General features: G+C 38.1%; 2 protein-coding genes across 4 annotated transcripts in view; both read right to left on the bottom strand.

The window, feature by feature from the left end:
- The window catches only part of SOHLH2 (spermatogenesis and oogenesis specific basic helix-loop-helix 2), a 51,748-nt gene extending 49,674 nt beyond the window's left edge, over window positions 1–2,074 (bottom strand). For both annotated transcript variants that reach the window (XM_032403181.1, XM_032403182.1), the window contains exon 1: window positions 2,027–2,074. In XM_032403181.1, coding sequence (XP_032259072.1) covers window positions 2,027–2,074 — 48 coding nt within the window. The remainder of the gene's footprint in view (window positions 1–2,026) is intronic.
- Window positions 2,075–16,271: 14,197 nt separating this feature from the next.
- Window positions 16,272–27,127, bottom strand: part of CCDC169 (coiled-coil domain containing 169) — a 48,288-nt gene continuing 37,432 nt past the window's right edge. For both annotated transcript variants that reach the window (XM_032403185.1, XM_032403186.1), the window contains 2 exons: window positions 25,770–25,846; window positions 16,272–17,629 (listed from right to left, as the gene is read on the bottom strand). In XM_032403185.1, coding sequence (XP_032259076.1) covers window positions 17,530–17,629; window positions 25,770–25,846 — 177 coding nt within the window. In that variant the 3' untranslated portion in view covers window positions 16,272–17,529. The remainder of the gene's footprint in view (window positions 17,630–25,769; window positions 25,847–27,127) is intronic.

The following is a 27,127-nucleotide window of genomic DNA, read 5'->3' as shown; positions in this document are numbered from 1 at the left end:
ATCCACTGGTAGGAATAATAAAAAGAAAATGAACAAAACTTTCTAGTATACTCTGATGTGGGAAACTGCCTTTTTCAGTACATCCAAGATTTTCACCTGTGAGCATTACAAATTGAACTGATGGCGAGATGTCATTAGGTGGGAAATTTTTTTCTATTTGAATTGCTTACTGCACCTTTTATGGTTTTTTTTTAAGATTTTATTTATTTATTTGACAGAGAGAGCAAGAGAGCACAAGCAGGGGGAGCAGTAGAAGGAGAGGGAGAAGCAGGCTTCCCGCTGAGCAAGGAGCCCGATGTGGGGCTCGATCCCAGGACCCTGGGATCATGACCTGGGCCGAAGGCAGACGCTTAACCATCTGAGCCACCCAGGCGCCCCTGCACCTTTTATATTTTTTTTAAACAAAAGCAATACATATTCATTGGGAAAGACTGGAAAATTAAAAAAAAAAAGCCTAAAGAGGAAATAAAAAGCATTTGTAATTCCGCTACTCAGGGATAAACACTCCTAACACCTTGGTGTAGATCTTTGAGGTTTGGGCAGTTTTTATATTTCGACATCATCGTCACCACTGGTCTTTAGCCACTCAGTTTGATTTCTAAATCACAGCACCACGCAGGGCACTCCAGTCTCCACAGTGTTTAAAACACTGGATTTCCATTTGCAATCTGCAGCAGGCTAAACCCTTAATTAGTAACAGCAGGTGCTGAAGTGCTTAAAGCAAATCACTCCTACATTTTAGTGAGTTGTTATTTATGTCACTCTTATCACCAGGAGCAGAGCTGACAATCAGCGGCAGCTGCATGGGCTGATGGTCTCACCGGGCAATCGCTGGCCTCTGGTTTCCCCAGGAGTCAAGGGATTTAAACAGCTCTATCTGGAGAAACTGAGCAAGCTGCTCTTCAAATGCAAACAAAAGGTTCAGTTGAGGCTTCAGACTTTCTTAAGGGTAGGAAGCCTCCATCCATTTATGTACTCCTAGGTAATCAGACATTTTATTCAGAGTTCCATTTTGTGCAGCTTTGCCTAATCCTGCACCATAAAGTACTATTTTTCCTTGGAGTTTAAATAGGTGCCTCCATTTTGAAATAATTAAGAAAACCGATTAAACTGGTCCACTTCAAAGTGGTAATTTCAGAAAGCTTGTGCTTAAGGAGTGAGGAGATTTAAGTACGCAGAGCATTCTAAGGGCTAACAAAACTTTAGGCAGCCCAAAAGGCTGCCTCTCCGATTTCTCTATCAAGATACGTGAAATAAGAAAATCAACACCAGCTTGCCTTGCTTCCTGGGGTGGGCCGAGGCTCTATGCTCTCTTTCTAGAGGGCTAATCATCACTTTTTTTTTTTAAATCTAAAACAGTCATGGAAATGATTTTATGCTTCTGCTAAGGGGAAGATAAATCAGGTGCTTTCAAAAGAGGCCAGTGGGCTTTTTGAGCTCCCCGGAGGGTGGGAGGACGTGTGAACAGCGCAGATGCCTTTTCCCGCCAACGGCTTTGGTCTCCAGGCACAACTGCCGGTTTGGGTGTAAACCTGAGGAAGGACATGCAAGGGCTTTTTGGACCCCATGCCCGTAAGCAAACTGAAAAAAAGCATGCCAAGCTGTGCAGAGACAAGCATGCTCAAAATAAACTTTGCCGTGTTAAATAAACTTTGCTATATTCAAAGCAAAACCGAAGTTGTCGTCATTCACATTCTGTCTGGACACCTACTAAGTTCCGCTCCTGGGTAACCCTCCGAGGGGCTGGCTTGAAAATTTGAGTTTGGCAAGCATCCGGGGCCAGACAGGCATGTCTGTGTAACAAAACAGCTCAGCCCGCCTTCCTGCTCTGGCCTCCCGCCCGGGATGATTCCGCCGGGTCCCCCGCCTCGGGCACCGGCTCGCGCCCCTGGAAGTGGCCCTCCTCGAGCCGTGCTCCTCGGCGTCCCCGGAATGAGATGCCTGTGCGGGCCAAGGGAGCCACCGGCCTCAGGGCCCGCGCGCGGTTATAAACGCAGCTGCCTCCCCTTCCTCCTCCTCCTCTTACCTGGCCAGAGATTTGGCCGCGCTCTGGGCGGATAATTGAGGCCGCCATGGCCCGTTGCCCACGTGCCGGGTCCTGGGGCAGCCTCACCACAGGAGGAGCTCGGCCAAGCTGCCGCGTCCCGGCCGCCTGCTCCGCCGCACTGATGGCTCGTGGTCCGCAGCTGTGGGCGCGCACGGCACCCCCCCCACCCCCACCCACCCGCCTTAAAGTGGCCCTGCTGCCCCGGCCTGGGCACCTAGGGGAGCTGCAGGCTGCTGGGAGGGGCCCTGCGGGACCTGGGCTGGGGGAGGGGCTGCCCAGGGTGGCCTGGGGAGGGCCTTGTTAGACCCTGTCACTGGCAAGCTGCCCCCTCACAGTTCCAGTCCCCACAGGCGGGGAGGTCACACAGCGCCAGGCTTTAGTATACTGCCACTCTCGCCTGGAGAAAGCGGAAGCGCTGCCTGCCTCAGGCTGCTCTAAAAATCTTTGTACCTTATGGGAAATCTTTCAAGTTTAAATATCGGGCATTAGCTAACGGGTTTTTGTTTGTTTTCCTTTTTCTGAGACAAACATGTAGAGGCTAGAGAAGGCGAGTGCTGTTAGGACGCTTTCTTTCCAAATCACTAAGAAATTAAAATTTTTTTTTTACAGATTTTATTTATTTGACAGAGAGAGACAGTGAGAGAGGGAACACAAGCAGGGGGAGCGGGAGAGGGAGAAGCAGGCTTCCCGCCGAGCAGGGAGCCCGATGCGGGGCTCGATCCCAGGACTCTGGGATCATGACCTGAGCCGAAGACAGACGCTTAACGACTGAGCCACCCAGGCGCCCCATCACTAAGAAATTAAATTTTTTAGAAGTATTTCATTTTGTCCAGCGATTCAACTGGTCCCCATTTTCTCAACTGAGAAAGTTCAACGATCACAAAAAGTCTTCTGGTAGCTGCTGCTATGTAACTCACTTTATACGGCCTTGGCTAGATACTTGATTGAGTGGCAGGACCTGTAGGGGAATCCTTTCTCTTGCAGGTCTTTACTACTGTTCCCATTGCCAAAAGTTGGGGTTGGGGGAGGGGGGTGTCAGAAGGAGGCAGAGGATGGTATCTGATGGTTTGTCACTATGCATTTCCCTAGACTCTTGATCTCACTTGAACATATAATACAAACGTGCTCTCCTTGAATCACCAGAGCCTGCTGTCTCTGGGCAAGCCTTTGGTTTCCCGAGCAGGTGGCGCTGTCTTCTGAAGGCCTGATTTTGACCATGAGAGCATGCAAAAATATTATTGTGGTTCTCTGATTTTGATGGGAAGAAAAGGTGCAGATGTTTCTGATGGAATCATTCTGCAATATTTTTGGAAGTAAATGTACACATTTTAATAGTCATGAATTTTGGCTCTTTATTGCTTTTCCAGCCAATCAGGAAACTGAGTATTTGGATAAATATCTCTGAGGCAATTAGTTTGCTCACCAATATTGGACAAAAGTGAAGTCATGCCCAGGCACTGGGTGGGGGGTGAACTGAGGCAGCTTTGAGCATTTCCCCCCTGTATGGTAATCAGGGCGTTGCTCCAGGGGTCTAGATGAGCAAATCTGATGCTAATATTGACAAAGACAATGAGTCTGGAATTGACACAGACTCATTGTTTTTAAATTTGAGGGGACAATTCCCCCAAGTCTATGTGAGAGGAAGTAATCATTCCTTTGTCGGAAGAAGCAAGAAAAAAGAAATCTCTCCAGTATCCAAAATATAAGATTACAAGCTTCATAAGAATTAACTTAGATATTTTAATAGTTTCTAATCTCCTAAAAGAAAGACAAAGCAAGCTTACTTTATAAATAAGCAGCAGACATCTACTATAAAACAACTGGGGGTGAATTTGCCCCCCAAGGGACATTTGCCAATGTCTGGAGACATTTTTTGGTTGTCACAACTGGCATCTAATGGGTGGAGGTCAGGGACGCTACTAAACATCCCACAATACATAGGACAGCCTCCTATAACAGAGAATTATCTGACCCAAAATGTCCTGAGTGCTGAGATTGAGAAATTCTACTATAAACCGTCTAAGTTATAACATAGAATGCAAACCATTTAATTTTTTTGTCACCTTTAACATTCTTGAATCATACATATATTACTGGGCAGAAAAATGGGCAGATGGATGCTCTCTGTGGTTCCCAAAAATAACAATATGCTACTTACACTCTTGATGGAAAACTGAATATGATGAATTATAAAATAGGACAAGAATAATTCTACACAGAGAAATATATTTTAAAACTTGCACTCAAGGCGCACCCAGGTGCCTCAATTGGTTGAGCGTCTGACTGTTGGTTTCAGCTCAGGTCATGATCTCAGGGTTGTGGATTCACCTTTGTTGGGCTCTGCCCTCAGTGTGGAGTCTGCTTGAGATTCTCTTCCTCTCCCTCTGCCCCTCCCCACCGCTTGCACTTTCTCTCTCAAATAAATAAAAATAAAACTTGCACTCAAAATTAAGTTGTTTCTTAAAATATAGTTTTCTGGGGTGCCTGGGTGGCTCATTGGGTTAAGCGTCTGCCTTCGGCTCCGGTCATGATCCTGGAGTCCCGGGATTGAGCCCCGCATCTGGCTCCCTGCTCAGTGGAGAGTCTCCTTCTCCCTCTGCCCCTCACCCTACTTGTGCTTTCTCTCTCTCTCTCAAATAAATAAATAAAATCTTTTAAAAATATACAGTTTTCTTGTCATTTAAGATCATTAGCATTCATAGTATATGCTTTACATTATTTCCCTTCCAATTGTGTATTTTTCACAATATGCATACAACCCTGAATAGGTTGTAAGTACTACAGTATAATGGTCTATTCAGATGAGTTCTTGTAAAGAACGTATGCTTAAATGATTGGAATTTTTCCATCCAGCTATTTTACAGGAATTAATATATATAAAGCTATGTCCAGTATTATTGCTTACCTGGCTTGTTCTCAGAAACACAAAAATTTAGAACTCCATGGGACCCTAGAGATTACCTAATTGCCCTTCCCTTTCAAAGATGCTGAGGCCCAAACAATGTTCTCATAAGTAGGACTATAGCCACAGAGTGGTTATAAGCTAGAGAAGTAACTAATTGCAATCATTTTACTAATAATTTTTTACATTTAATAATGCACTGAACTCATTTTTTTTTTTTTTTTTTTTTTTTTGGTGTCAAAACCTGGGAGAAAATAAATACTTACACTTTTAAACACCATGCTTACACTATCTTTGGAATATTAAATCCAGGAGTGTACCCTAACTTGACTAACCATTAAGTTCTATTATAGAATTATAAACACGAATATTTTCTTTTTCTTTTTTTTCTTTTTATTTATTTGACACAGAGAGAGAGACAGAGAGACAGTGAGAGAGGGACAACAAGAGAGGGAACACAAGCAGGGGGAGTGGGAGAGAGAGAAGCAGGCTTCCTGCTGAGCAGGGAGCCCGATGTGGGGCTCAATCCCAGGACCCTGGGATCATGACCTGAGCCGAAGGCAGACGCTTAACAGACTGAGCCACCCAGGCGCCCCGATATTTTCATAATGTTAACTGAGGAAGGTGATTTTTGCTTCCATTTTTGCCAACGTCCCCCTCCTCCTTTCAAGCAATCCATTATAGAATAACCAGAATAATCTTTTAAAATATAAATTGAAATACTAGCTCCCTTTCTCGAAATCCCCTCAGAAAAAAATCCCAATTCTTTTCCATGTCCAACAAGACATTATATCATCTGACTCTACCTCTCCAACCTTATCTCTTGTCATTCTTATGACCTTTCAAGACCTCTAGTCACACTGCCTGCTTCTGAGAATACCAGGTAAGTGCAAAGCAACGCTTTGTCCTTGTTCTTCCTTCTGCTTAGAATGTTCTTACCTGTTTTCCCCCCAGATTGCTCCATTTCATTTAAGTTTCTGTTATGAAGTCATCTCCTCAAGCACTCCCTATCAGAATCTAACCCCTTACTCTATTTTTCTTTATATCACTTTTCTATGTTATATAGCGTATGTATTTGTTTTTACTTACCTTTCTCCCCTCTCACGGACAGAGAATCTGTCTGTACTATCCACTGCCATCACCTTAGCCTGGCTCCTAGCAGGCACTTATTTGAATGCATGAGTTAAAGTTCCTTCAGTAGCTGACTGGTATATGTGGACTTGGGTTCAGGTCTTTCTGGCTGCCTATGACCTGTCCTCTATTTCATAATGCCACTCATTTTGTAGTGGAAAGAAAAAGACAAGGTTTGGAGGAAAGGAAAAAAATATTGTTTGCACCAAAATGACAAGCTTGGTATCTCAAAGTTGGAACTAGTATAAATTGTGTTGGTTGTGGCACAGGAAAGATGAAAGATCAGTTTTAATCCTGTCCTTTCCATATTAAAAAATGTGCAAGGATTCCTATGTTTATCAAATTAAATTCTCATTCCTCACTGTGGCATTAGGGCCCACATTATCTTGCCCAATTTGGTTTTCTAGATTCTGCTTTTAATCAAGTTGACTAGATTTGTTGTTTTTTAATAAAAAAAATCTGTTGTATTTGGTGTACAATTCTGTAAATTTAGACAAATGCATAATATTATGTCACCAACAACACAGGATACAGAACAGTTCCATCATCCCCCAAAACATCACTCCTCCTGGGCCTTCGTGGTCAACCCCTTCCACCATGCCAACCCCCCCGCAATCACTCATCTGTTCTTGGTCCCCATGGACTAGATTTGTTTCTATTCCCTGATAATGTCCTGGGATTCCCCCCAACAGTGTCCAGTGTAGGAGCTCCACAATCAGATCAAGTAATCTCATTCTTTGGAACTGCAGGGCCAATGGGATGAATCATTTGAAGCCTCAAGACATCCTGAGCTACTTCTTAAGGACAGTATTTGCCAGAAAACCTTTGTGAGCACAGATCATTGATTTGGCAACTCCCCTGGATATTTCCTCCGGTCCTTCCCAACTGCTAATTCATCTTTGCCCTGGTCTTCTTTGATTCCGATCTCAGTCTAAAAACTTTACCTGTCCTGTGATCCCTGTGTCCAAGAGGCTCGGGCCTCTCCTGCTTGCCTGCCTCCTTCCTACCTCTGGCTCAGTTCTCTCAACCTGCGCGTTCAGTTCTGACAACCGCCTACCCTGAGCATTCTCCTTTGCCCTGGCTCGGGGGTCTCTCCCACACTACCCTCTCTCCTTCTCCTTTTGTGGGTAATCTGGGAAGACAACAAGAAAATTCTCGGGCCACCTGGGTGGCTCAGTCGTTAAGTGTCTGCCTTCGGCTCAGGTCATGATCCCAGGGTCCTGGGATCGAGCCCCACGTCAGGCTCCCTGCTCAGCGGGAAGCCTGCTTCTCCCTCTCCCACTCCCCCTGCTTGTGTTCCCTCTCTCGCTGTGTCTCTCTCTGTCAAATAAACAAATAAAATCTTAAAAAAAAAAAAAGAAAATTCTCAAAGAATTCCTAATTCCATCTTACACGTCTGCTCAACAATTAGAACTGTGTTTCAGTAGAATGTTAAGGCAGAGGTTGTTTCACTAGACTTCATATCCTAGTATCTAGTATATAGAGGGTGATCAATAAATACATGTTTTCCCCGACGAGTTAGGAACCATTGCCAGCAGGCAGTGATAAAGGTCAGAAAATGGCAACTTCCAGTGATGTCCTGCAATCGACTGCAATAAGAGGTGACAGTTTTCTCGTCATCCAATACACCAATTTGTTTTCAAAAACAGGAGTTGGTGTTACTGAATTAAAATGAGGCAAAGGCCTCCTTTTAACCACAAGTCTTTGCTAGGAAATGTGGAGCTATACCAAAGTGACACTGTATCTCTGGATGGGGGCTCTGTCACACAAGCTTCAGAGAGAGGCTGGCCACATTGATTAAGTGGGAGGACATCTCCTGGGGTACCAACACAGCAGAGCATTTAGAAGCAGCCCCCACTGGGATTATTGATTAGGGCAGATCACGTAGTTCCAAAATAACTAGTTTTTCTTTGGTCACAATGACCACCAACTTGAAGTCATGAGGAATTTCTATAATACAAACAGGTCAGACAGTCTTAAAGGAGAGAAGTCTCTTGTATGTGAAGGTGGGGGATAAGGTGAAGGAGAAAAAAATGTAGTTCACACTTTCCTTGTGAATACTTAGGTATATACTAATGATTTAAAAGTCAGGAGTCTATTTTTTATTATGGAAAATTTTGTACATATCCAAGAGTACATATATTACAGATGTACAATATAAAGTATATAAATGTGTATATAAAGTATATAAATGTGTATATATGATATTTATATATATATGACCCCAACTAACAGATACTACCAATAATTTTGAAATCATTTATGTGCTTCTTCCATCCCCCTTCTCTTTTCTCTCTCCCAAGATAGAAAGATTACTTACCCACTGATTTTTTTTTTTTTTTTAGCTACTAAAACCTAAATGGATTATGTTCTGAGAGAGAAATAAACCTTTGTGTTAAGCCTCTGAAGTCTGGAATTGTTTCTTATAGTCATAATACAGAATAACTTGGATTTAGGTGCTGCATTAACAAAATACTAAAATAAAGCAAGTGGGGTGGCATTAACTTAGCAGATCTGCAGTGGGAGGCCAGACAATGTGTGAAAGAGGAGGCCTGGACATCCCTGTCACACAAAGCAGACCAAGTGCTTGCCAAACCTGTAGGTCAAGGAAAGATGTTCACAAAAACCTACTACTAACGATTTGTGATGCATGTTACTGACTGCCTTTGACAGGGCAGAAGAAAAGATGAGCTTAGGATATGACTAGCCAGTTTGCAAGGAGAAATAAAAAGAAACCAGAGTCTGATCAAGGAACCTACCCCCATTCCTAGGGAAGAGGGCTTTTTCACCATATCTGCCCAACAGGATTTCATAAATGCTATGGACCAGTGATGCCGTGCATTCTTTCTTTTCTGAGTAAAAGTAAGTATGGGTAGCCTTCCCCTCTCAGGCATTGGTTGGTGCATTCCATTAATGTTTGGGCACAGTCTGTATTTGGCTATCAGTCTGTACAGCATTTGTACTAGGCTTAAAAGAACAATCTCCTAGAGAGTCACTGATGGAAAAGCAAGAGATTCTGTTTAGTAAAAAAAAAAAAAAAAATTAAATTCTAGTTATGTTCAGCAAGCTGGAAATACACTGAGTTAGAACCAATTTTAAAATATCAATTGAGGGGCACCTGGGTGGCTCAGTGGGTTAAGCATCCAACTCTTGATTTTGGCTCAGGTCATGATCTCAAGGTTGTGAGATCCAGCCCCATGTCGGGCTCCATACTCAGCATGGAGTCTGCTTGAGATTCTCTCTCTCCCTCTCCTTCTTCCCCTCCCCCTCTTCAAAAAAAATACCAATTGATATTCTAGAATTTGACTCAATGATGCAGGCAGGCCAGGGGCCATTACTATCAATGAATGGCTTAATTTCTCTCTATGGAGTTTCAAAGAACGCTATCATTATCTACTGAAAAGAAAAAAATCCAAATACCTGTAAGCCTTACAAAAAATATTGTTTGGTACTATATTAGTGAGCAACAGCTAACTGTTTCAACAAATAAAACCCAAATCTCAGTGACAAGACATGCACACACACATGCACTCATTCACAAAAGAATTTACTTTTCACATACACCACAATCAAATGAGGGTCAGCAAGGTGAGATGAGTGGATCTGCTACATGCAATAATTCACAAGTTTCTTCCATCTATGGCTCTACCATCCCCTGGAGCCTTGGCATTTACTTCTCGACCTTAGATGTCCACTCATGAAACAAAATTTTCAAAGAGCACAACGAAGAATGATCACCTGGGAGGTTTTTATGGGCCAGTCACAGAAACAACATGTATTGTGTATGCCTAGATTATATTGGCCTAAAGTCAGTCACAAGGTCACACCTAGCTGCACACAATACTTCCCAACTATTTCTAAACACGGCAGCATACATATTACTCACTACTAAATAGTGTTTTTCACAAATATATCACTAAAAAACGTAGTTTATGCACCAGGCACTGGTAGACAGTGTGTTTCACACATGGAAAATGTGGCCTCGTTCTGTCCCATTAGAAAAAAGGTAAGTCTGGTAAGCACATAGCAATCTTTACCACAGTCTATCAATTTGATCACCAAATATCCTTTTGTTCCTTTCTTCCCAGAACACATTTACCTCCCCACCAAGGAAGACAAGACAAAGCCCTGTCTAGTCATTTTATCCAGTGTAAGTTTTAGTGATTAAGGAGAGAAAAATTTATTTAGGTGACATAAAAAAATGTTATAGACTAGCGCGCCTGGGTGGCTCAGTCAGCTAAGCATCTGCCTTTGGCTCAGGTCATGATCCAGGGTCCTGGGATCGAGTCCCTGTGGCGGGCTCCCAGCTTAGCAGGGAGCCTGATTCTCCCTCTCCTGCCGCCCCTGCTTGTGCTATGTCAAATAAATAAAATCTTTTAAAAAAATCCTTTTAGTGCAATGCCCCCATGTTTCTCATTTAACTCTAGCTCTTGGCAGGTTATCATTATAAGTGTTACTCTCAAACTAGGGTTCCTATTCTCAAGGACTTGATCCTTGGGATGTTAGTTCATATTTTGCCATATCGTTCTTACATTTTATACACTACAAGTCTTTTTAATTCCTTATGTGCTTAAGAGTACTTATAGAACATTTACCTTATGTTTAGATCCACCTTTTCATTCCAAATATTTACTGAGTGTCAAAAATATGCATGTCCCTGGGCTAAGTTCTGATGGAGATACAAAGATGAGTAAGACATGGCCCTACCCACACCCTGCCCTGCCCTGACTCAAAACTTGCGCTAGAAGCTAACTCTCTTGTAACAGAAAAGACATGCAAAGCATACAACAAAATAAACCTATTATTTAGGATAGAAGGTGGTTAGAGCCACAAAAGTGGCATAAGCAAGGGAGTTAATCATAGGAGTTCAGTTACTAAAGAGGTCAATTCTAGTTAGGAAGATTAAAGGATTCTCCATGTCTATCAGCAGTAAGTGTTATTAACTGACTCTCAACACCCTCGTATGAAATTTTTACCACCTTTTTCTCCTTTGTCAAGCTAACTGGCTATAATAAAGGCTTAACTAAGTTGTAGCAATGAGAAGGAAAAGGAAAGGATAGAGATAAAGGAAAATATTCTCCTTGAAAGCTTCTAAATCCTAGAGTGGTTACTTCATTGACTTCTTCCCACTATTTACTTATTCTTTGCCTCAGTTCCTTTAACATTATATAGACAAATTATTCTAGTGCTGTCAGCTACTTTCAAAGACTTTCTTAACTATTTACACACTGGCAAGTCAATATACATTTTCTAGGTACCTTATGATGTTCTGTAATTTCTATTGCTTGTTTTTATTACATTAACATATCAGAATTGTTGCAATAAAAAGGCTTATACCCCCCTTCTGTGCCACCTTTGAAATCAATTTTTTCTATCTTCATTCTACAAAGTAAAACCGTGACAGGAAGTTAAGCAAGCTTTCCTAAGTTAGTGTGTTAAAGTATGTTCCCTTCTACTCCATAGGTTTCCCCCTCTCCCTCCCCGCTTTTGCTAGATCACCATTTGGAGCCTAACTCACCTTCCTCTGTAGAGTTGGACAGTAAATTTGTAGAATAGAAACACATATTTTGGCATCAGTAAAGTCCCCTTTTTGTAACCCTCTCCTACAGATATGTTTAAATAGTTAAAATCAATGATTTTGTATCACTTTGTAACATCGTGTTAACGTCCTAGTATTAAGTCGTCCCCTGATATTATAAACTCTGTTTTGCAAACATTCATTTAAGTTAAACAAAATGTATTAAGTACCTGTCATATACTAGGCACTAAGCTAGCTGGTGACAAATGATGAATAAGATTGTTCATTTAAGTGCTGGAGATAAATGACACTGAAGTGCTTCAAATGCAGGTAATATGTGAGGTGAAATAATTTCAATATAAGATAGAAAGTCCTGATTGCTGCATAATAATCAACCATGTGGATGAATCACAATCCACTTATGCATATAATTGTACATTGAGGAAGTCTCCATTTTTTGGAATTATAAATGCTGGTAAAACAATTGTCCTCCTATGTTTTCTATATGTACAATTTTTCATTAGAACAGATTATTAGAAATAGAATTATTGAGTCAATGTATGAACATTAAGGCTATTCGAGAACATAATCAAATTGTTTTCCAAAAGAATTATATTAATTTATAACCTCACCAGCAATATACTAGAACTTTTTAACTTCAGATGTATTAGCATTGAAAATTATCTTTTTGAAAACCACTGCTTATTATAGGTAAAAAACTGTAACTGTTTTTGGATTACTTTTAACAAATGGCCATTAATAATATTATAGCTGATTTTGTTAGTTGTGGCTACTGGTAAAGCAATGTTTTTGAAAGTCCATATTTACAGCCTATATAATACAATCATATTTTAGGAAGTGATTTTTTTTGTCTCGTTTCCTTATCTGATAAGTGAGCAGGGAATCACAGATGGGATATTGGCAGTCAAATGAATACAACTTCCACCCACTGTAGGAATCCTTTCTATGATATCCCTGACAAAGGGTCTCCTAGCCTTGAACACTCCCAATAATGATAAACTCACTGTTGGGTGGTTCTTCAGATAATAAGACTTTCCCTGTAACTGAGATAATATCTAAGAAATTGCTTTGATAAAATTAAAAGGATGTTCTATAAATTCAAAATTTTTCTAATTCATAGATCAGATTAATCTACTACTTGTGTTTAAAATAGTGCCCGACTGTCATGACATGATCTTCCATTTAAGTAGTACTTTATTATTTTAAAGATACTTTTTCATCCTTCAATCATGTTTAGTGATTTTAACAAGAGTTTTAGTATTCTGGTATACTCTGTGCTTTTTGTTATTTATTTATTTAAAAAATATTTTATTTATTTATTTATTAGAGAGAGAGAGCATGGAGGGGCAGACAGGGAGGGAGAGGGACAAGCAGACTTTGTGCTGAGGGCGGAGCCCAAGACCGGGCTAGATCTCAGGACCCTGAGATCATGATCTGAGCTGAAATCAAGAGTCCGCTGCTCAACTGACTGAGCCACTCAGATGCCCCATTATGTGCTTTTTAAATACCAAAACCCTAGCATCATTGTTGTCATAATTCTGTTATTCTGGTATTTTTTAAAAATCTAAAGCATTTATATCTTGAAATAAATATCTATAATTCATCTACTCAATTTATGAAAAAAAAGACACACAATATGTGGTCTATAAGTCCTTACTTATTGTGCACATAACAAAAAAGAAACCACAGTGTTATTGATAAGATTCTGTTACATGGATAGTTTTTAGTCCAAAATAAAGAATTTCTTGTCCAGTAGAATACAAGTATCATGGTACTAAAACTGAAATAGATAACTCTGCTTTGGAATGTCTAGCTGCACATGATAAAACTAATGAAGATGATGAAACCAGAAATAATTTCTTCAAAACAAAATTTACATAGCACTTTATAAATTTAAAAAATCTAATCTTAATCAAAAATCAAAAGGTGTTTTATAAATATCTCCACAAGGTTATCAAGCAAGAGATGAAATTATTCAAAAGAAGTCAAGGAAATATTGGGAAGCAGACCTTAATCCTCATTATTTTTCTGACTAGTGTAGTATCTGAAAGTTTTTTAGTTGGAAAATTATGCTCTTCACCCAACAATAGCACCAAATGATGATGCATCTTAATTTTTAAGATCACATCTTCTGAGGAAGATCAAATAACATTTCATTAAAATTTATCTGCTAATAAAATGTTAGCATGTTTAACATTTGTTTTTTTACTAACTTTACTGAGGTACAAATCATATAACATGCACTAACTCATTTAAAGTGCTCAGTTTTTAGTATACCACAGAGTTGTGCAACCATCACCACAATTAATTTTAGAACATTTTCATTACACCCCAAAAAGAAACCTTGTACACATTAAGTCATTTCCCATCACCCACCCTTCCCCCAGCCCCACCAGCCTCTGGCAAGTACTACTAACCTACTTTTTGTCTATACGGATTTGCCTATTCTGGACTTTTCATATAAATGGAATTATATAATATATGATCTCTTGTGACTGGCTTCTTTCATTTCGAATAATATTTTCAAGGTCCATCCAAGTTGTAGCATATGTCAGTACTTCATTCTTTCTAATTGCTGAGTAATATCCCATTGTTTGGATATACCACATTTTGTTTGTCCATTCATCAGTTGATGGACATTTGGGTTGTTTCAGTTTTTTAGCTATTATAAATAATGGTGCTATAAACATTTGTATACACATTTTTGTGTGTGTGTGTGTTTTTAAGATTTTATTTATTTATTTGAAAAAGAGAGAGACAGAGCACAACCAGAGGGAGAGGGAGAAGCAGACTCCCTGCTGAGCAGGGAGCCTGACATGGGGCTCGATCCCATATTAAGCGTCTGAGCCAAAGGCAGACGCTTAACCAACTGAGCCACTCAGGCGTCCCTGTATACACATTTTTATGTAGACATAGGTTTTCATTACTTAGACCTATTATGTAGACATAGGTTTCATCTAGGATGTATACCTAGGAGTGGAATTGAAATATGGTAACTTTGTTTCAAAGTGGCTATGCCATTTTACATTCCCACCAGCAGTATATGAGGGCTCCAATTTCTCCACAACCTTGTTTTTACTCACCATCATCTGCCTTTTTTATAGCAACGTTTGTATTTATAAATGATACTGATATTTTGTAATATATTTAGAACATTAAAATTTTGAAATATATTGTTTACTGATATTTTGCTTTATGAATTCTAAACTCTTTTAAAAAAAACACTATTTATACATATTTCAGTGTTAAAACCCCAAGCTATCATTTTTGCACTGCTTATTTCAATAAATAATTACATTTTCTTATAAAACTTCACATGATACATTATCTTTAAAGCTCAGAATTAGGTAAAACTTTTTCTCTACTTGTTTCTTCCTTCTACAAAACAAATGAGAGCTGTATAATTCATTCCTTCTTTGTGATGATTGCTAGAAAGCTTAAAAGCTAGAGCTTTTCTTAGTTGGGAATTCTTACAAAACATTAACTTTTATCTGTTATCTTATGACCATTGTTTTTATACCTCTACATTTAGTAAAAGCTAACACAATCCTTGGGGCGCCTGGGTGGCTCAGCCGTTAAGCGTCTGCCTTCGGCTCAGGTCACGATCCCAGGGTCCTGGGATTGAGCCCTGCATCGGGCTCCCTGCTCCATGGGAAGCCTGCTTCTCCCTCTCCCACTCCCCCTCCTGTGTTCCCTCTCTCGCTGTGTCTCTCTCTGTCAAATAAATAAATAAAATCTTTAAAAAAAAAAAAAAGCTGGGGCGCCTGGGTGGCTCAGTTGTTAAGCGTCTGCCTTCGGCTCAGGTCATGATCCCAGGGTCCTGGGATCGAGTCCCACATCGGACTCCTTGCTCAGCGGGGAGCCTGCTTCTCCCTCTGCCGCTCCCTGCCACTCTGCCTACTTGTGATTCCTCTCTCTCTCTCTCTGTGTCAAATAAATAAATAAAATCTTTAAAAAAAAAAAAAGCTAACAATCCTTTTTAGAAATAGGGTTTAAAAAAGTAAACAAATAAATATGTAGTATCCTTGATCTGCACAGAAATTTATTCCCAATTCTATAAATGATGAAAGTGAGGCAATGAAAAATGACTTACTCAATGTCAGAAGTTTAGAAGTGGCAAAGCTGGTAGTAGAACTCAGAGAGTCCCCCGTATCAGTTCTTTATGCTACCCTATCCCTCTGTTTAAGACAGGCCTTTACTGTCATTGTAAAGTATCCCAGAGTAGCTCCTGCAGAGCTAATACTTAAACATGACAGAGTCCCCATAGTAAGATATTCAACTAATACCCCATCCTAGTGATGGAAATAAATTTAAATGTTCCAAATCCAATCCTCACAATGGCTTGCTCTGTATGATAGAAATAAATTTATTTTTCAGTGATGACTCTGTGATTATAAATATTATGAAAATTTAAGTCATCAGTTTGCTGCTAATGCTAAGAAAGACTGTATAAGATTTAAAAATCTAGTATTTGTTTAATAATATGGGTCACGGTGTCTGATCTCCGTAGTTAGCTTAAGAACAGGGGAGATAGGGGCGCCTGTGTGGCTCAGTTGGTTAAGTGCCTACCTTCGGCTCAGGTCATGATCCTAGAGTCCCAGGATCAAGCCCCGCATTGGGTTCCCTGCTCAGCGAGGGTTCTGCTTCTCCCTCTGTCCCTCACCCCTGTCTCACTCTCTCTCTCTCAAATAAATAAATAAAATCTTAAAAAAAAAAAAAGAACAGGGGAGATATTTCCAAATAGTTCCCATTTGGAATAATATATGGAAAGTTATTTTATGTTTTTCTGTATACTTTATAAAGCTACATATAAGAATTATTTGTCTATATGAAATTTATGAATTCTTCCTTAGAAAAAGAAAGTGAATATCTATAAGAGTTATTATAGAAATGCATTTAGTATTCATTACTGTTGATACTGAATAGAAGTTAAGTTTTAGTTCCAGATATAAGGTGAGAACACCATTAGCTGGAAACTAAGTTAGCTGTGAGTTATTTCTGGAAATATAAAGTCCAATAATTTTACTTATTAAGTTGGGCAAATAAATCATAGGTATGTTCCAAACCTAGATAATAGTTACAAAACCTAAACATAAATAGAAAAATTCAATAAATTATATCAAACCCTTCTCCTCTCCTCACTCTGTCTCCACATTGAGACTTAAGTATTGTGAACACTGCAATGTTTGGTCTAAAGAATTAGGCCACCACTATGAATTAAGAAACATCATAAAATGATTTAAATCACTATGTGCTAAGTAGTGGGACCTTGTAGTTGAATAAATATTGGTTTTCTAGCAAAGTACAAACCTTAGAAGTTATATCATTTGCCTCCATCATTTTATAGATGTGGGAAATAAAGATGAGATGAAGGAACCTGCCCAAGACCTCCTAAGTTCATGGCAGGGTGGAAATTATAACCAAGCTGATTACTGATTGAAGGCTATTTCCATAACACCATGATAGTTCAAATCAAAATCCATCTGATTTGTAGTTTTGTTTAAACCAGGTTTAAAAGACCTGAACATGATATGGCCTATAAGAGCAAAATGTTTTGACGAATTCATTTTTAGCTGACAGATAACAGCTGACAGAAACCAAATATAATAGCACTGTTACTATCAGCACAGATTATGGATATATTAATAAAGTAAGTGTAATAATGCCAACCTTCAGGCTTTCTAGGATATTTTTAAAATCATAAGCAATGCTATTAGATATTTTAGGATCACTTAAAAAATTACTTTCATACAGACAAAGGAACAAACTTCTGGAAGAGGAGCTAAAGAGAAGTTTGATAGCTCTTTCTTGTCTATTTCATTCCCTGAAAAATGTGTTCAACATTAACTTCACAAGTTGAATATTATAGATGAAAAGAGGGAAGAAATAGAAATCCACCCAGTTCTAGAATTATAGATTGAGTTTTGGAAGATGGTTTGATCTCGTAATCTTTTTTACTGGTCCTCTCTTGGCATTCATTATCTTCCGATTAACTGGATTATATCTTCCCCTGAAATAAAAGAAGTGTTAATCATTATTTTTTCAGTCATCATTGTGTACAACAAAAACATCATATGCTTATTGTACCATCCTAAACAGCCATATATTATACCATATTATCTCATTACAGATAGAGAGGAAACCAACTCAAGGGCAGATAATCCAAAGGCCAGGAAGGAGTCCATGAAGTGGCCTAATGTAAAAAGCTCTGACCAAAGAGGGATGAGATAGACCATTCTGATACTCCCTCTGGAAATATGAATTAAAGCTAAGAAAATAGAGAGAAGCCACAAAGTAGGGCAGAGAGAATAAAGAAATCAGGATCCATGAGTAAGCCAAAGTATGTTACCTAAAATTATAATAAAATTAAAACTAAGATATACCAAGGTCTGTGATATTAAAAAGATATAGAGAGTGATGATGGCAGTTGATAATGAGAAGAAAAGTGAAGTAGAGACTGAACTAGTTGAAGTAATAACAGCAACATTTTTAAAGCACATAATTTATGTCAGGAACTGTTCTAAATTCTATTTATTAACTGATCCATATCAACCTCACAAAATCCCTATGATGTACATACTATTATTAGCCCTGTTAAATAGATGAGGAAAAACAAGGTTATACAGTTAGTAAGTGGATCTAGAATTTGAATCCAGAACGGCTGAGTTCAAAGTCTATGCCTTTAACTACTTTTCTGTATGGCAGACCACTAAAGTGAAGAACTATGAAGTTCTGCTCAGATTTTAAAGCTTCCTTGAACTTATTTTAATATCTGTGGGCTCAGTTATATTGGAATTCCTGTTCTTGGATTTCCATGGGACCATCTTTCCTTTATTGATTTACATATCTTTATAAAGCCAACTTCCCCACACTCTTACTTAAGAGTAGAGTCAGCTTCAATTCCCTGCAAGGTGCTTTTCAAAAATATTTTACTCAGGGAGTGATGTCAGGAAAAATGACAGAACGATTTTAGAAAATTCTTTCCTCTATAAAAGCAATGGAAAAATTGGCAAAAATGGTCAGAAGCAACTTTTTCTGGGCTCTGGAAATTAACCAAGGACTTGAAGCAATCCTGGAGAATTTATTAAACACATCACACACCACACCCACACCCCAACACACACAGAGCTGAAACTCAGCAAAAACACTGAACTTTGTAGCATTTTAACTTCCCCTAGCCCTCTTTCACCAGCTTTGTGGTATTCCTATGAAGAAGTTGAAAAACTGACCCTAAAATTCATATGGAAATTAAAGGGACTCTGAATAACCGTAACAATCTTGAAAAAGAAGAATTAGGGGCACCTGAGTGCCTCACTCAGTTGAGGGGCTGCCTTCAGCTCAGGTCATGATCCCAGGGTCCTGGGATTGAGCCCAGCATAGGGCTCCCTGCTCAGTGGGGAGCCTGCTTCTCCCTCTCCCTCTGTCTCCTAGCTCATGCTCTTATTCTCTATCTCAAATAAATAAAATCTTAAAAAAAAAAAAAAAAAAGAGGAAGAAAAAGAAGAATTAAGTTGGAGTAATCACACTTACTTATTTCAAAACTTAGTGAAAACCTAGTCATCAAGACAGCACGGCACTGGCATAAGGACAGACTTATAAATCAATGGAGTAGAACTGAGAGTCTAGAAATAAACTTGTATGTTTATGGTTGATTTTTTAAAAGGGTGCAAGGACAATCAAATGGAGAAGAATAGTCTTTAGAACAAATAGTGCTAGGACAATGGGATAGACACGTGCAAAAGACTGAAACTGGATCCCAGTCTCACACTATATACAAAAATTGACTCAAAAATGAATCAATGGTGACTAACATAACATAATAAAATAAAATTAAAAAAAATAAATAAAAGCAATCATAAAAAAAATGAATCAAAAAGGACCTAAAACTATAAAACTCTTAGAAGAAAACATATGTATAAATCTTTGTGCTCTTGGATTAGGCAAAAAATCCTAGGAAGCCAAGGTCAATTGGCCTTCATCCAAATCAAAACTTTTGTGCTTCAAAGGACATCATCAAGAAAGAAAAAATAACAACAACAAAGAATGTAGGAAAATATTTGCAAAACATGTATCTGATAAAGTCTAGTAACCAGAATATATAAAGTACCCTTATAACACAACAACAAGACAACAACCCAATTTAAAAATGGGCAAAAGGGGGTGCATAGGTGGCTCAGTAGGTTAAGTGTCTCTCTTCAGCTCAGGTCATGATCCTAGGGTCCTGGAATGGAGCCCTGCTTTGGGCTCCCTGCTCAGTGGGGAGACTGCTTCTCTCTCCTCTTCTGCCACTGCCCCTGCTTGTGCTCTCTTTCTCTCTCTCTCTCAAATACATAAATAAAATCTTTTAAAAAATGGGCAAATGACTTGAACAGACATTTCTCCAAAGAAGATATACAAATGGAAAGCAAGTACACAAAAAGATGCTTAACATCGTTAGTCTTTGGGGAAGTACAAATCAAAACTACAATGAGATACCACTTCACAAGTACTGGGATGGCTAAAAAAAGGACAATAACAAATGTTGATAAAGATTTGGAGAAACTGGAACCCTCATACATTGCTAAAGGGAAAATAAAATGGTGTAGTCACTCTGGAAAATAGTTTGGCAGTTCCTTAAAAAGATAAAACAGTTATCAATTGACTCAGCAATTCCATTCCAAGGCATATATCCAAACCGAATTAAAAACATATATGCACAAAAACTTGTGTAAGAATGTTCATAGCAGCATTATTCACAATGGTCAAAAGGTGTAAACAACCCAAATGTCCACAACTGATTAATGGACAAACAAAATGTGACAGATCCAAGAACTGGAATATTATTCAGCCACAGAAAGTAATAAAGTACTGATATATGCTCCTACATGAATGAACCTTGAAAAATTATGCTAAGTGACAAAGGCACATAAGGCCACATATTATTTGTTTCCATTTATATGAAATAACAAGAATAAATAAATCTATAGAGACAGAAAGTAGATTAGCAATTGCCAGGGGCTAGGGGGAGGGAGGAATGGAGAGTGAATGCTAATGGATAAAGGGGTTTTGGAGGGAGATGAAAATGTTCTTTAAGCACATAGCGGTGATGGTTGTGCAACTTTGTGAATACACCAAAAAGCAATGAGTTTCGCTTTAAAAGGGTAAATTTTGGATAACCCAACATATAGAAGAATGAAACTGGACCACTTTCTTACACCATACACAAAAATAAATTCAAAATGGACGAAAGACCTAAATGTGAGATGGGAAAACAAATGGAAACACTAAAGCAATTAGACACAAGTATCCCATAAATAATTACCTTGACTTCCTATATACATCTAGTCCCAAATGAAGTTAACAAGGTTTAGGTTTTTTCTATGTTTATTTAAAATCTTCGTTGTTCTTCCCTTAGTAGAACCAATGGAACCTTATAAAAACAGTGCCATATCTTGAATGCCCTTTATGAGCTGGGTGCTCTATAAGTTGTGTTAAAAGTACACATATTCTTATAGAAAATACCAGAAAATATAAATTATCCATAATCTCACTATACTATTTTGTATTATAATTTTTAATTACTACTATAGGTAAAAATTTTCCTGTGTCAATTATATATTTTCCTAGAATGTAATTTTTTGTAACTTTATATATAATATCATCATAGTTAACTGAATTATTCCCTTAATGTTGGATATTTTGGTTGTGTTTTCTCTACTCTAGCTGCTTTTCTTATCAAAAGGGGGTTCCCTAAACAATCTGTCTCTTAATGAGTCCCAGAATCAATTTCCCTCAGGTCCTGTGATTCTAGGGCACTAAGGGTTGTCTTATTTTCTTCTTTAGAGCTTTTAATCACTCTAGAACACTTCAAAGGAGAAAAAAAAAGAGGATGTTCACACTAAAGGAAAAAAAAAATTATGGTTTTCTACGTTTAGGAACCACTGCTTGTGGTCTCAGCTTTTGAAGTCTTTGCTTGAAGGAATATGATATTTTATAGTTAATACATGCCATAATCATAGTCATAAGGTTACCTATTAACTTGGCAACTTCCAAACCTCATCCTAAGGAGATGATTTCTCCTATTTATCTTAAAGATGATTATCTCTTATTCATCCTTTTAAGATTTTATTTTTAGGTAATCTGTACACCCAATGTGGGGTTTGAACTTAAAACCCTGAGATCAAGAGTTGCAAGCTCCACTGACTGATCCAGCCATGTGCCCCATATTCTTTTTTCAAATAAGTATATGTAAGGATCTCTAGAATACATCTTTTAATAGCAGTATAGATATCTTGTTCATTTTGTGACTATGGTTTCACAAAGTAGGAATATATGCAATAGCTAATATTCAATACCCCTCTTTGAAAGATTTTTTTAATAGTATATCACAGTCAAATGGGTATTTTCTTTCTTTTTTCTTTCTTTCTTTCTTTCTTTTCTTTCTAAGAGGAGAGAGAGCACACATGTGAGTGGGGTGGGGGGAGGGGCGGAGGGAGAGGGAGAGAGAATTCTAAGCAGGCTCCATGCCCAGTGCATAGCCCGATGCAGGGCTTGATCTCATGACGGTGAGATCATGACCTGAGCTGAAATCTAGAGTAGGACACTCAACCAACTGAGCCACCCAGGTACCCCATGTGGGTATTTTCTAATGCTCTCATTTATTCTGAACATAGGAAAACTCCATAAGTCAATATTTAACATTAGCATATGTAAGAATATCAACTAAAGCAAACATTAAATGCCACTAAAACTTGATTTCTAAAACATTGCTTTAAGTATACCACATATAGTAGAGTGCACAAAATAGAGATGTAAGATTTGCTTTATAATAAAGCAAATACTCATGTAACCACATCCAGGTCAACAAACAGAACATTGCCATCACATTGGAAGACCTTGTGCTCCTCCTAATTATCATTCCCCTTCTCCTTCCCATTGGTAACCACTATCCTGTCTTCTGACAACACAGTTTAGTTGTGCCTGTCTTTGAACATCATATAAATAGAATCATATTATATGTATTCTTTTATTTCTGGCCTCCTTTCCACAAAACTGTTATAATTATCCATGATGTTGTGTGAACTGTAGTTTGTTTTTATTGTTGTTATTATTCATATATATTTATAATATATTCATGTTACTATTCATAAATATATGAATATTTGTTTTTATATAAGAATATCATATATGTATGAATATATATCTCTCAAAAAATTTTATCTGATCTACTACTGATAGATATTTGAATTCAGTTTATGGTTGTTATGAATAAAGCTGTTATGAACATTCTTGCACAGGTTTTCTTTGGTATAAATATATGCAACATTCTGTTAGGTATATAACTAAGAGTCCAACTGTTGGGTTATAGAGTAGGTATATGATCAGCTAAATGTAGGAAGTAATACTAAACACTATTCCAAAGTGGTTGCATAAATTTACACTTCATATCTTTGACAACACTTGGAATCATCAATCTTTAAAATTTGTGGTGGCCTCTCATAATTTTAACTTGCATTCCACTGAATAAGTAATGGTGTTTGAGTCCATTGGCCATTTGGATATCCTCCTCTATGAGGTACTTAACACTAAAACTTGGTTTAAAGACTAAAACTTGAATCAAAAAGTGTACTAAGTTCCAGAGTTGAGGCAATAACTCAGAACAACAATACTTTAAAGTAGTACCAATTATATATACCTAATTTGGAAGGTTATAGGTATATAGAAATGTTTCTATTATTTGAGTTATTTGGTTTATTAATATTTCCAGAAAGTGGAGAGGTTTTTTCCCATTTGTATGACCATTAATTCACTCATGCATTCATTAAAAAATTAGTAAATTAAATAAATTAGTACTATTTATTTATGCCAGGCACTGTATTCAACATTAGGCTCTACCAAAGATGGAAGTGACAGGCACTGTATTCAACATTAGGTTCTACCAAGGATGGAAGTGACATATCCAAGACCAAGCATGTGCAGTGCCAGAGGGCACAGACAAGCTTACTGAGCAGGTGGATGATGTGGTCTGGGATACCTGCTCAGTAATCTTGTGATGCACTAGTACCTCCAGCTCAGTTCAGACCTAAGGCATGGAGGGCCCTAAAGAGAAACTGATCATCAGGATGATATAGCAGGGGGCAAGGAGGAATGGGTTTGGCATCCAGGTCATCTACTTGAGTGTCTTTTAGTACCACCTTGCCCAATTTGACAGTTATGTGGATGAGAACCATTTATAACATGGCCTGGAAAGGATATGACAAACTGGGCTCTGATTCTCAGGGTAGGTCACCCCATCAGAGGAAGAGAAAGTCCATACTTCATTCACTGATGAATCAGCTTGATACATGAGACTGCAGCTGCACGGTAGCCCTATTCTCTCTGCCCAAATCTATTTCCTTCCCTTCTCCTCGAGGTACTCATTCTAAGAATGCTTAAGAGTAAACTTCCTACATGCTGATTTCCATTTCAGAGTCTGCTCCCGGAGAGATCCAACCTACAACAGCATCAGTGGAAAACTAAACTGCCCTAACAGACCTATAGTATAATAATATAGATGTGTATGTGTGTTAATACATGAGTAGAATGAGTTTTATTTGTATTTTCAAAATATTTCTCCATTATTTAAGCAAATTTGAATAAAAGAGGTATTATCTTTCTAAAATATAATTGGAAGATAAATATAAAAATAAAAAAGAAATATTAATTGGAAGATAAATGGTAAAAATAAAAAAGAAATATGTAGGATGATTGTGCAGAAAGAGTTATTGTAGCAAGCCTGAAACTAGAAAGGCCTTCTTTCAAGGTTGGCCCTTGGCTGGTGTCTGGGAACTTAGTGGTAAAAAGTTCCCTACACTGATATAAAATTTTCCTTAAATGAAAAAGAATGGCTTACTGTACTTAAACTGTACAAACAATATGGTTTCTGTGAACATGTTTTCCTTCTGGAAGTCTGGAATTTGGTATGTGCTAAGCAAAGGGTACCTACACGACTGGCCCCCAGTAAAAAACGTGGGTACTAAGTATCTAATGAATTTCCCTGGAAGATCAAATTTCATGTGTTGTCACACATTGTTCCACGACCTACTGCTGGAGGAGCAAAGTGTGTCCTATGTGACTGCACTAGAGGACTTTTAGAAGCTCGTGCCTGGTTTCTTCCAAACTTCACCCCATACACCTTTTCCCTTTGATGAGTTTTCTTTGTATCCTTTGGCTGTAATACATCCAAGCTGTATGCACAAATATATGCTGAGTCCTGTGTGCTGTTCTAGCAAATCACTGAACATGGGATTGGTCTTGGGGCCCCCCAGCACAGAGGTATAATAGTTTTCAGAGGGAAGTCATTTTCCAGAATTTAATGTTTTCACTATATTTCTATTGATATTAAATGTACAGGATAATAAGTTATAATTTAAAATATTTATGACTACTCAAGGAAGAACACACTTTTATCCATCTAGCCATATATTGGACAAAATGTTGCTATCCCATGAATCTCCACCAAAAACACTTGCTATATTGCATATACCTTTTATGCCTGTATTTGAAAAGAATTCTGACTTATCGCTAATTTATATCCTGGTTTACTCTTTTGATATTGTTAAGTTATATATGAATATATTCACCTACATAGAAAAGGTTATATAAGACAAGGATTGCTTGGCTAATTATTCTGTACTTAGTATAGAACAGGAAAAATTATGTGTAGATATCACCTCCTAAATCCATAAAACATTCCTCTGTTCTTTATTCATCCTAAATTATTTTTGTTTGCATTGGAAAACACAGTTTTCCACTGATGCTGCACTGTCTTCTACACTAATTTCATGTCTATATTTCGTCTGTAAAAAAGTTAAGGCTGGTAATTTAATTGTATTTATATTGTTAATGGTGTAGATTTAGGCTTCTCTTGGGTAGCGTATTGTTTTAGCTTAGAAAATAAGAACTTATCTTGTTGGAAGACAAAACATATTCTTGGGATCTACAAAAATGTATATAAATAGTGAATAGAGAGCATAAATTTCTTTAAGTTCTTTTACCATCTGTTTTTTATTTTATATCGTTGCTATAAAATCTAGAAGTTCAACTTCCAAAATATAATGGACACCTGTTTTGTCAGTATCATTCACATGCAAATATAATTAATTAGAAACGAAAGATATAGTTAGACTTACATTTTCACTAGCTTCTCTTTCATTCTAGGCAGTTGATCCATCTGTTGCCTTTTAGAAACTTGGTATGAGTCAGAGACCTGAAATACAAACATTTGAGCATTTGTCCTCTTATTTCATGACTGATTTTGGAGATAAGAGGAACAGTCCATTCTCAATTAACTCTTTTATAACCAGGCCCTTAAGTGGTATGCATAAGAGAAGCTAAAGAATAATGGGAAATTCTGGGCTTCTCCAGTATTAAAAGGTTTCTAAAGATTATGGAAACTCCTTTATCTCAACCCTACATTCCATGTGATTTTTAAAATAAATATAGAGGAAATTGTGAAAATCATATCATCTTTGTGGTATAAAGATCATTAAAAGTTTTCATAACAGACACTGAATATAAATAATACATATACTCTGCCATTAAGAAAGATATGACAATAGAAGTGGAAATGGAAAAACAAGATCATATTTTCATTTTTGTTTGTTTTGAGATACTTCTGTGATACAAAAGTAGAGACTTTCTGTAGGTGGTATAAATAAAATTCCCAGTACAGGAACAGTTGAAGCTGGTGACCTTAGAGATGGCATTGAAGACATGAGTAAATGAGATCATTCAGTAAGAACACAGAGAGAAGTAAGAGAGTTGATGATAAAAACTTGAGAAAGCAACTTTTAAGGGGTAGGAGAATTATTAAAGGCCATCCCTTAAAAAATAGGAAAACAGGAAAAAATACTGGCATGGAAGTCATGAGGTGGGTGATATTCAAAAAGTGAGCATAGTTAGCAATATGAAATGCCTCAGAGATGTCTACACTACCAGGAGGTTTGAAAAGGAGTCTTTATGTTTGGCTATTAAAAAGTAAACTGTGCCAGAGCCCAGTGCTGGGGGTCAGAAAGGAATTGAAAGAGATCTAAGACTAAAAGCAAAGCAGTGAGTATATCCACCCTTGCACGAAGTTTGACTGAGAAAAGAAAAGCTAAGGTAGTAGTTTTATTAAGACAGGGTAAAATAGGGGCACCTGGGTGGCTCAGTCGGTTAAGCGGCTGCCTTCGGCTCAGGTCATGATCCTGGGGTCCTGAGATTGAGCCCCATGTCCGGCTCCCTGCTCAGTGGAGAGCCTGCTTCTCCCTCTCCCTCTGCCTGCCACTCTGCCTACTTGTGCTCTCTCTCTCTCTGTCAAATAAATAAAATCTTTAAAAAAAAAAAAAAGATGGGGTAAAATAAAAGTTGGTTTCTGTTTTATTTTGGTGGAAGAGATGAGTATCTTTGTGAAGATGTTAGATCATCTTTGCTAAGTGGGACAATTTTGGGCACATTGGACCAGATGGAATTCACTCATTTATTCACTCAGTAAATGCTATTGAGCAAC

The sequence above is a fragment of the Phoca vitulina genome, unplaced genomic scaffold (assembly GCF_004348235.1).
Source record: "Phoca vitulina isolate PV1807 unplaced genomic scaffold, GSC_HSeal_1.0 scaffold5, whole genome shotgun sequence".
NCBI classification, from domain to species: Eukaryota; Metazoa; Chordata; class Mammalia; order Carnivora; family Phocidae; genus Phoca; species Phoca vitulina.
Note: the sequence above shows the minus strand (reverse complement) of the source record. Positions and strands in the feature narration are given on the sequence as shown.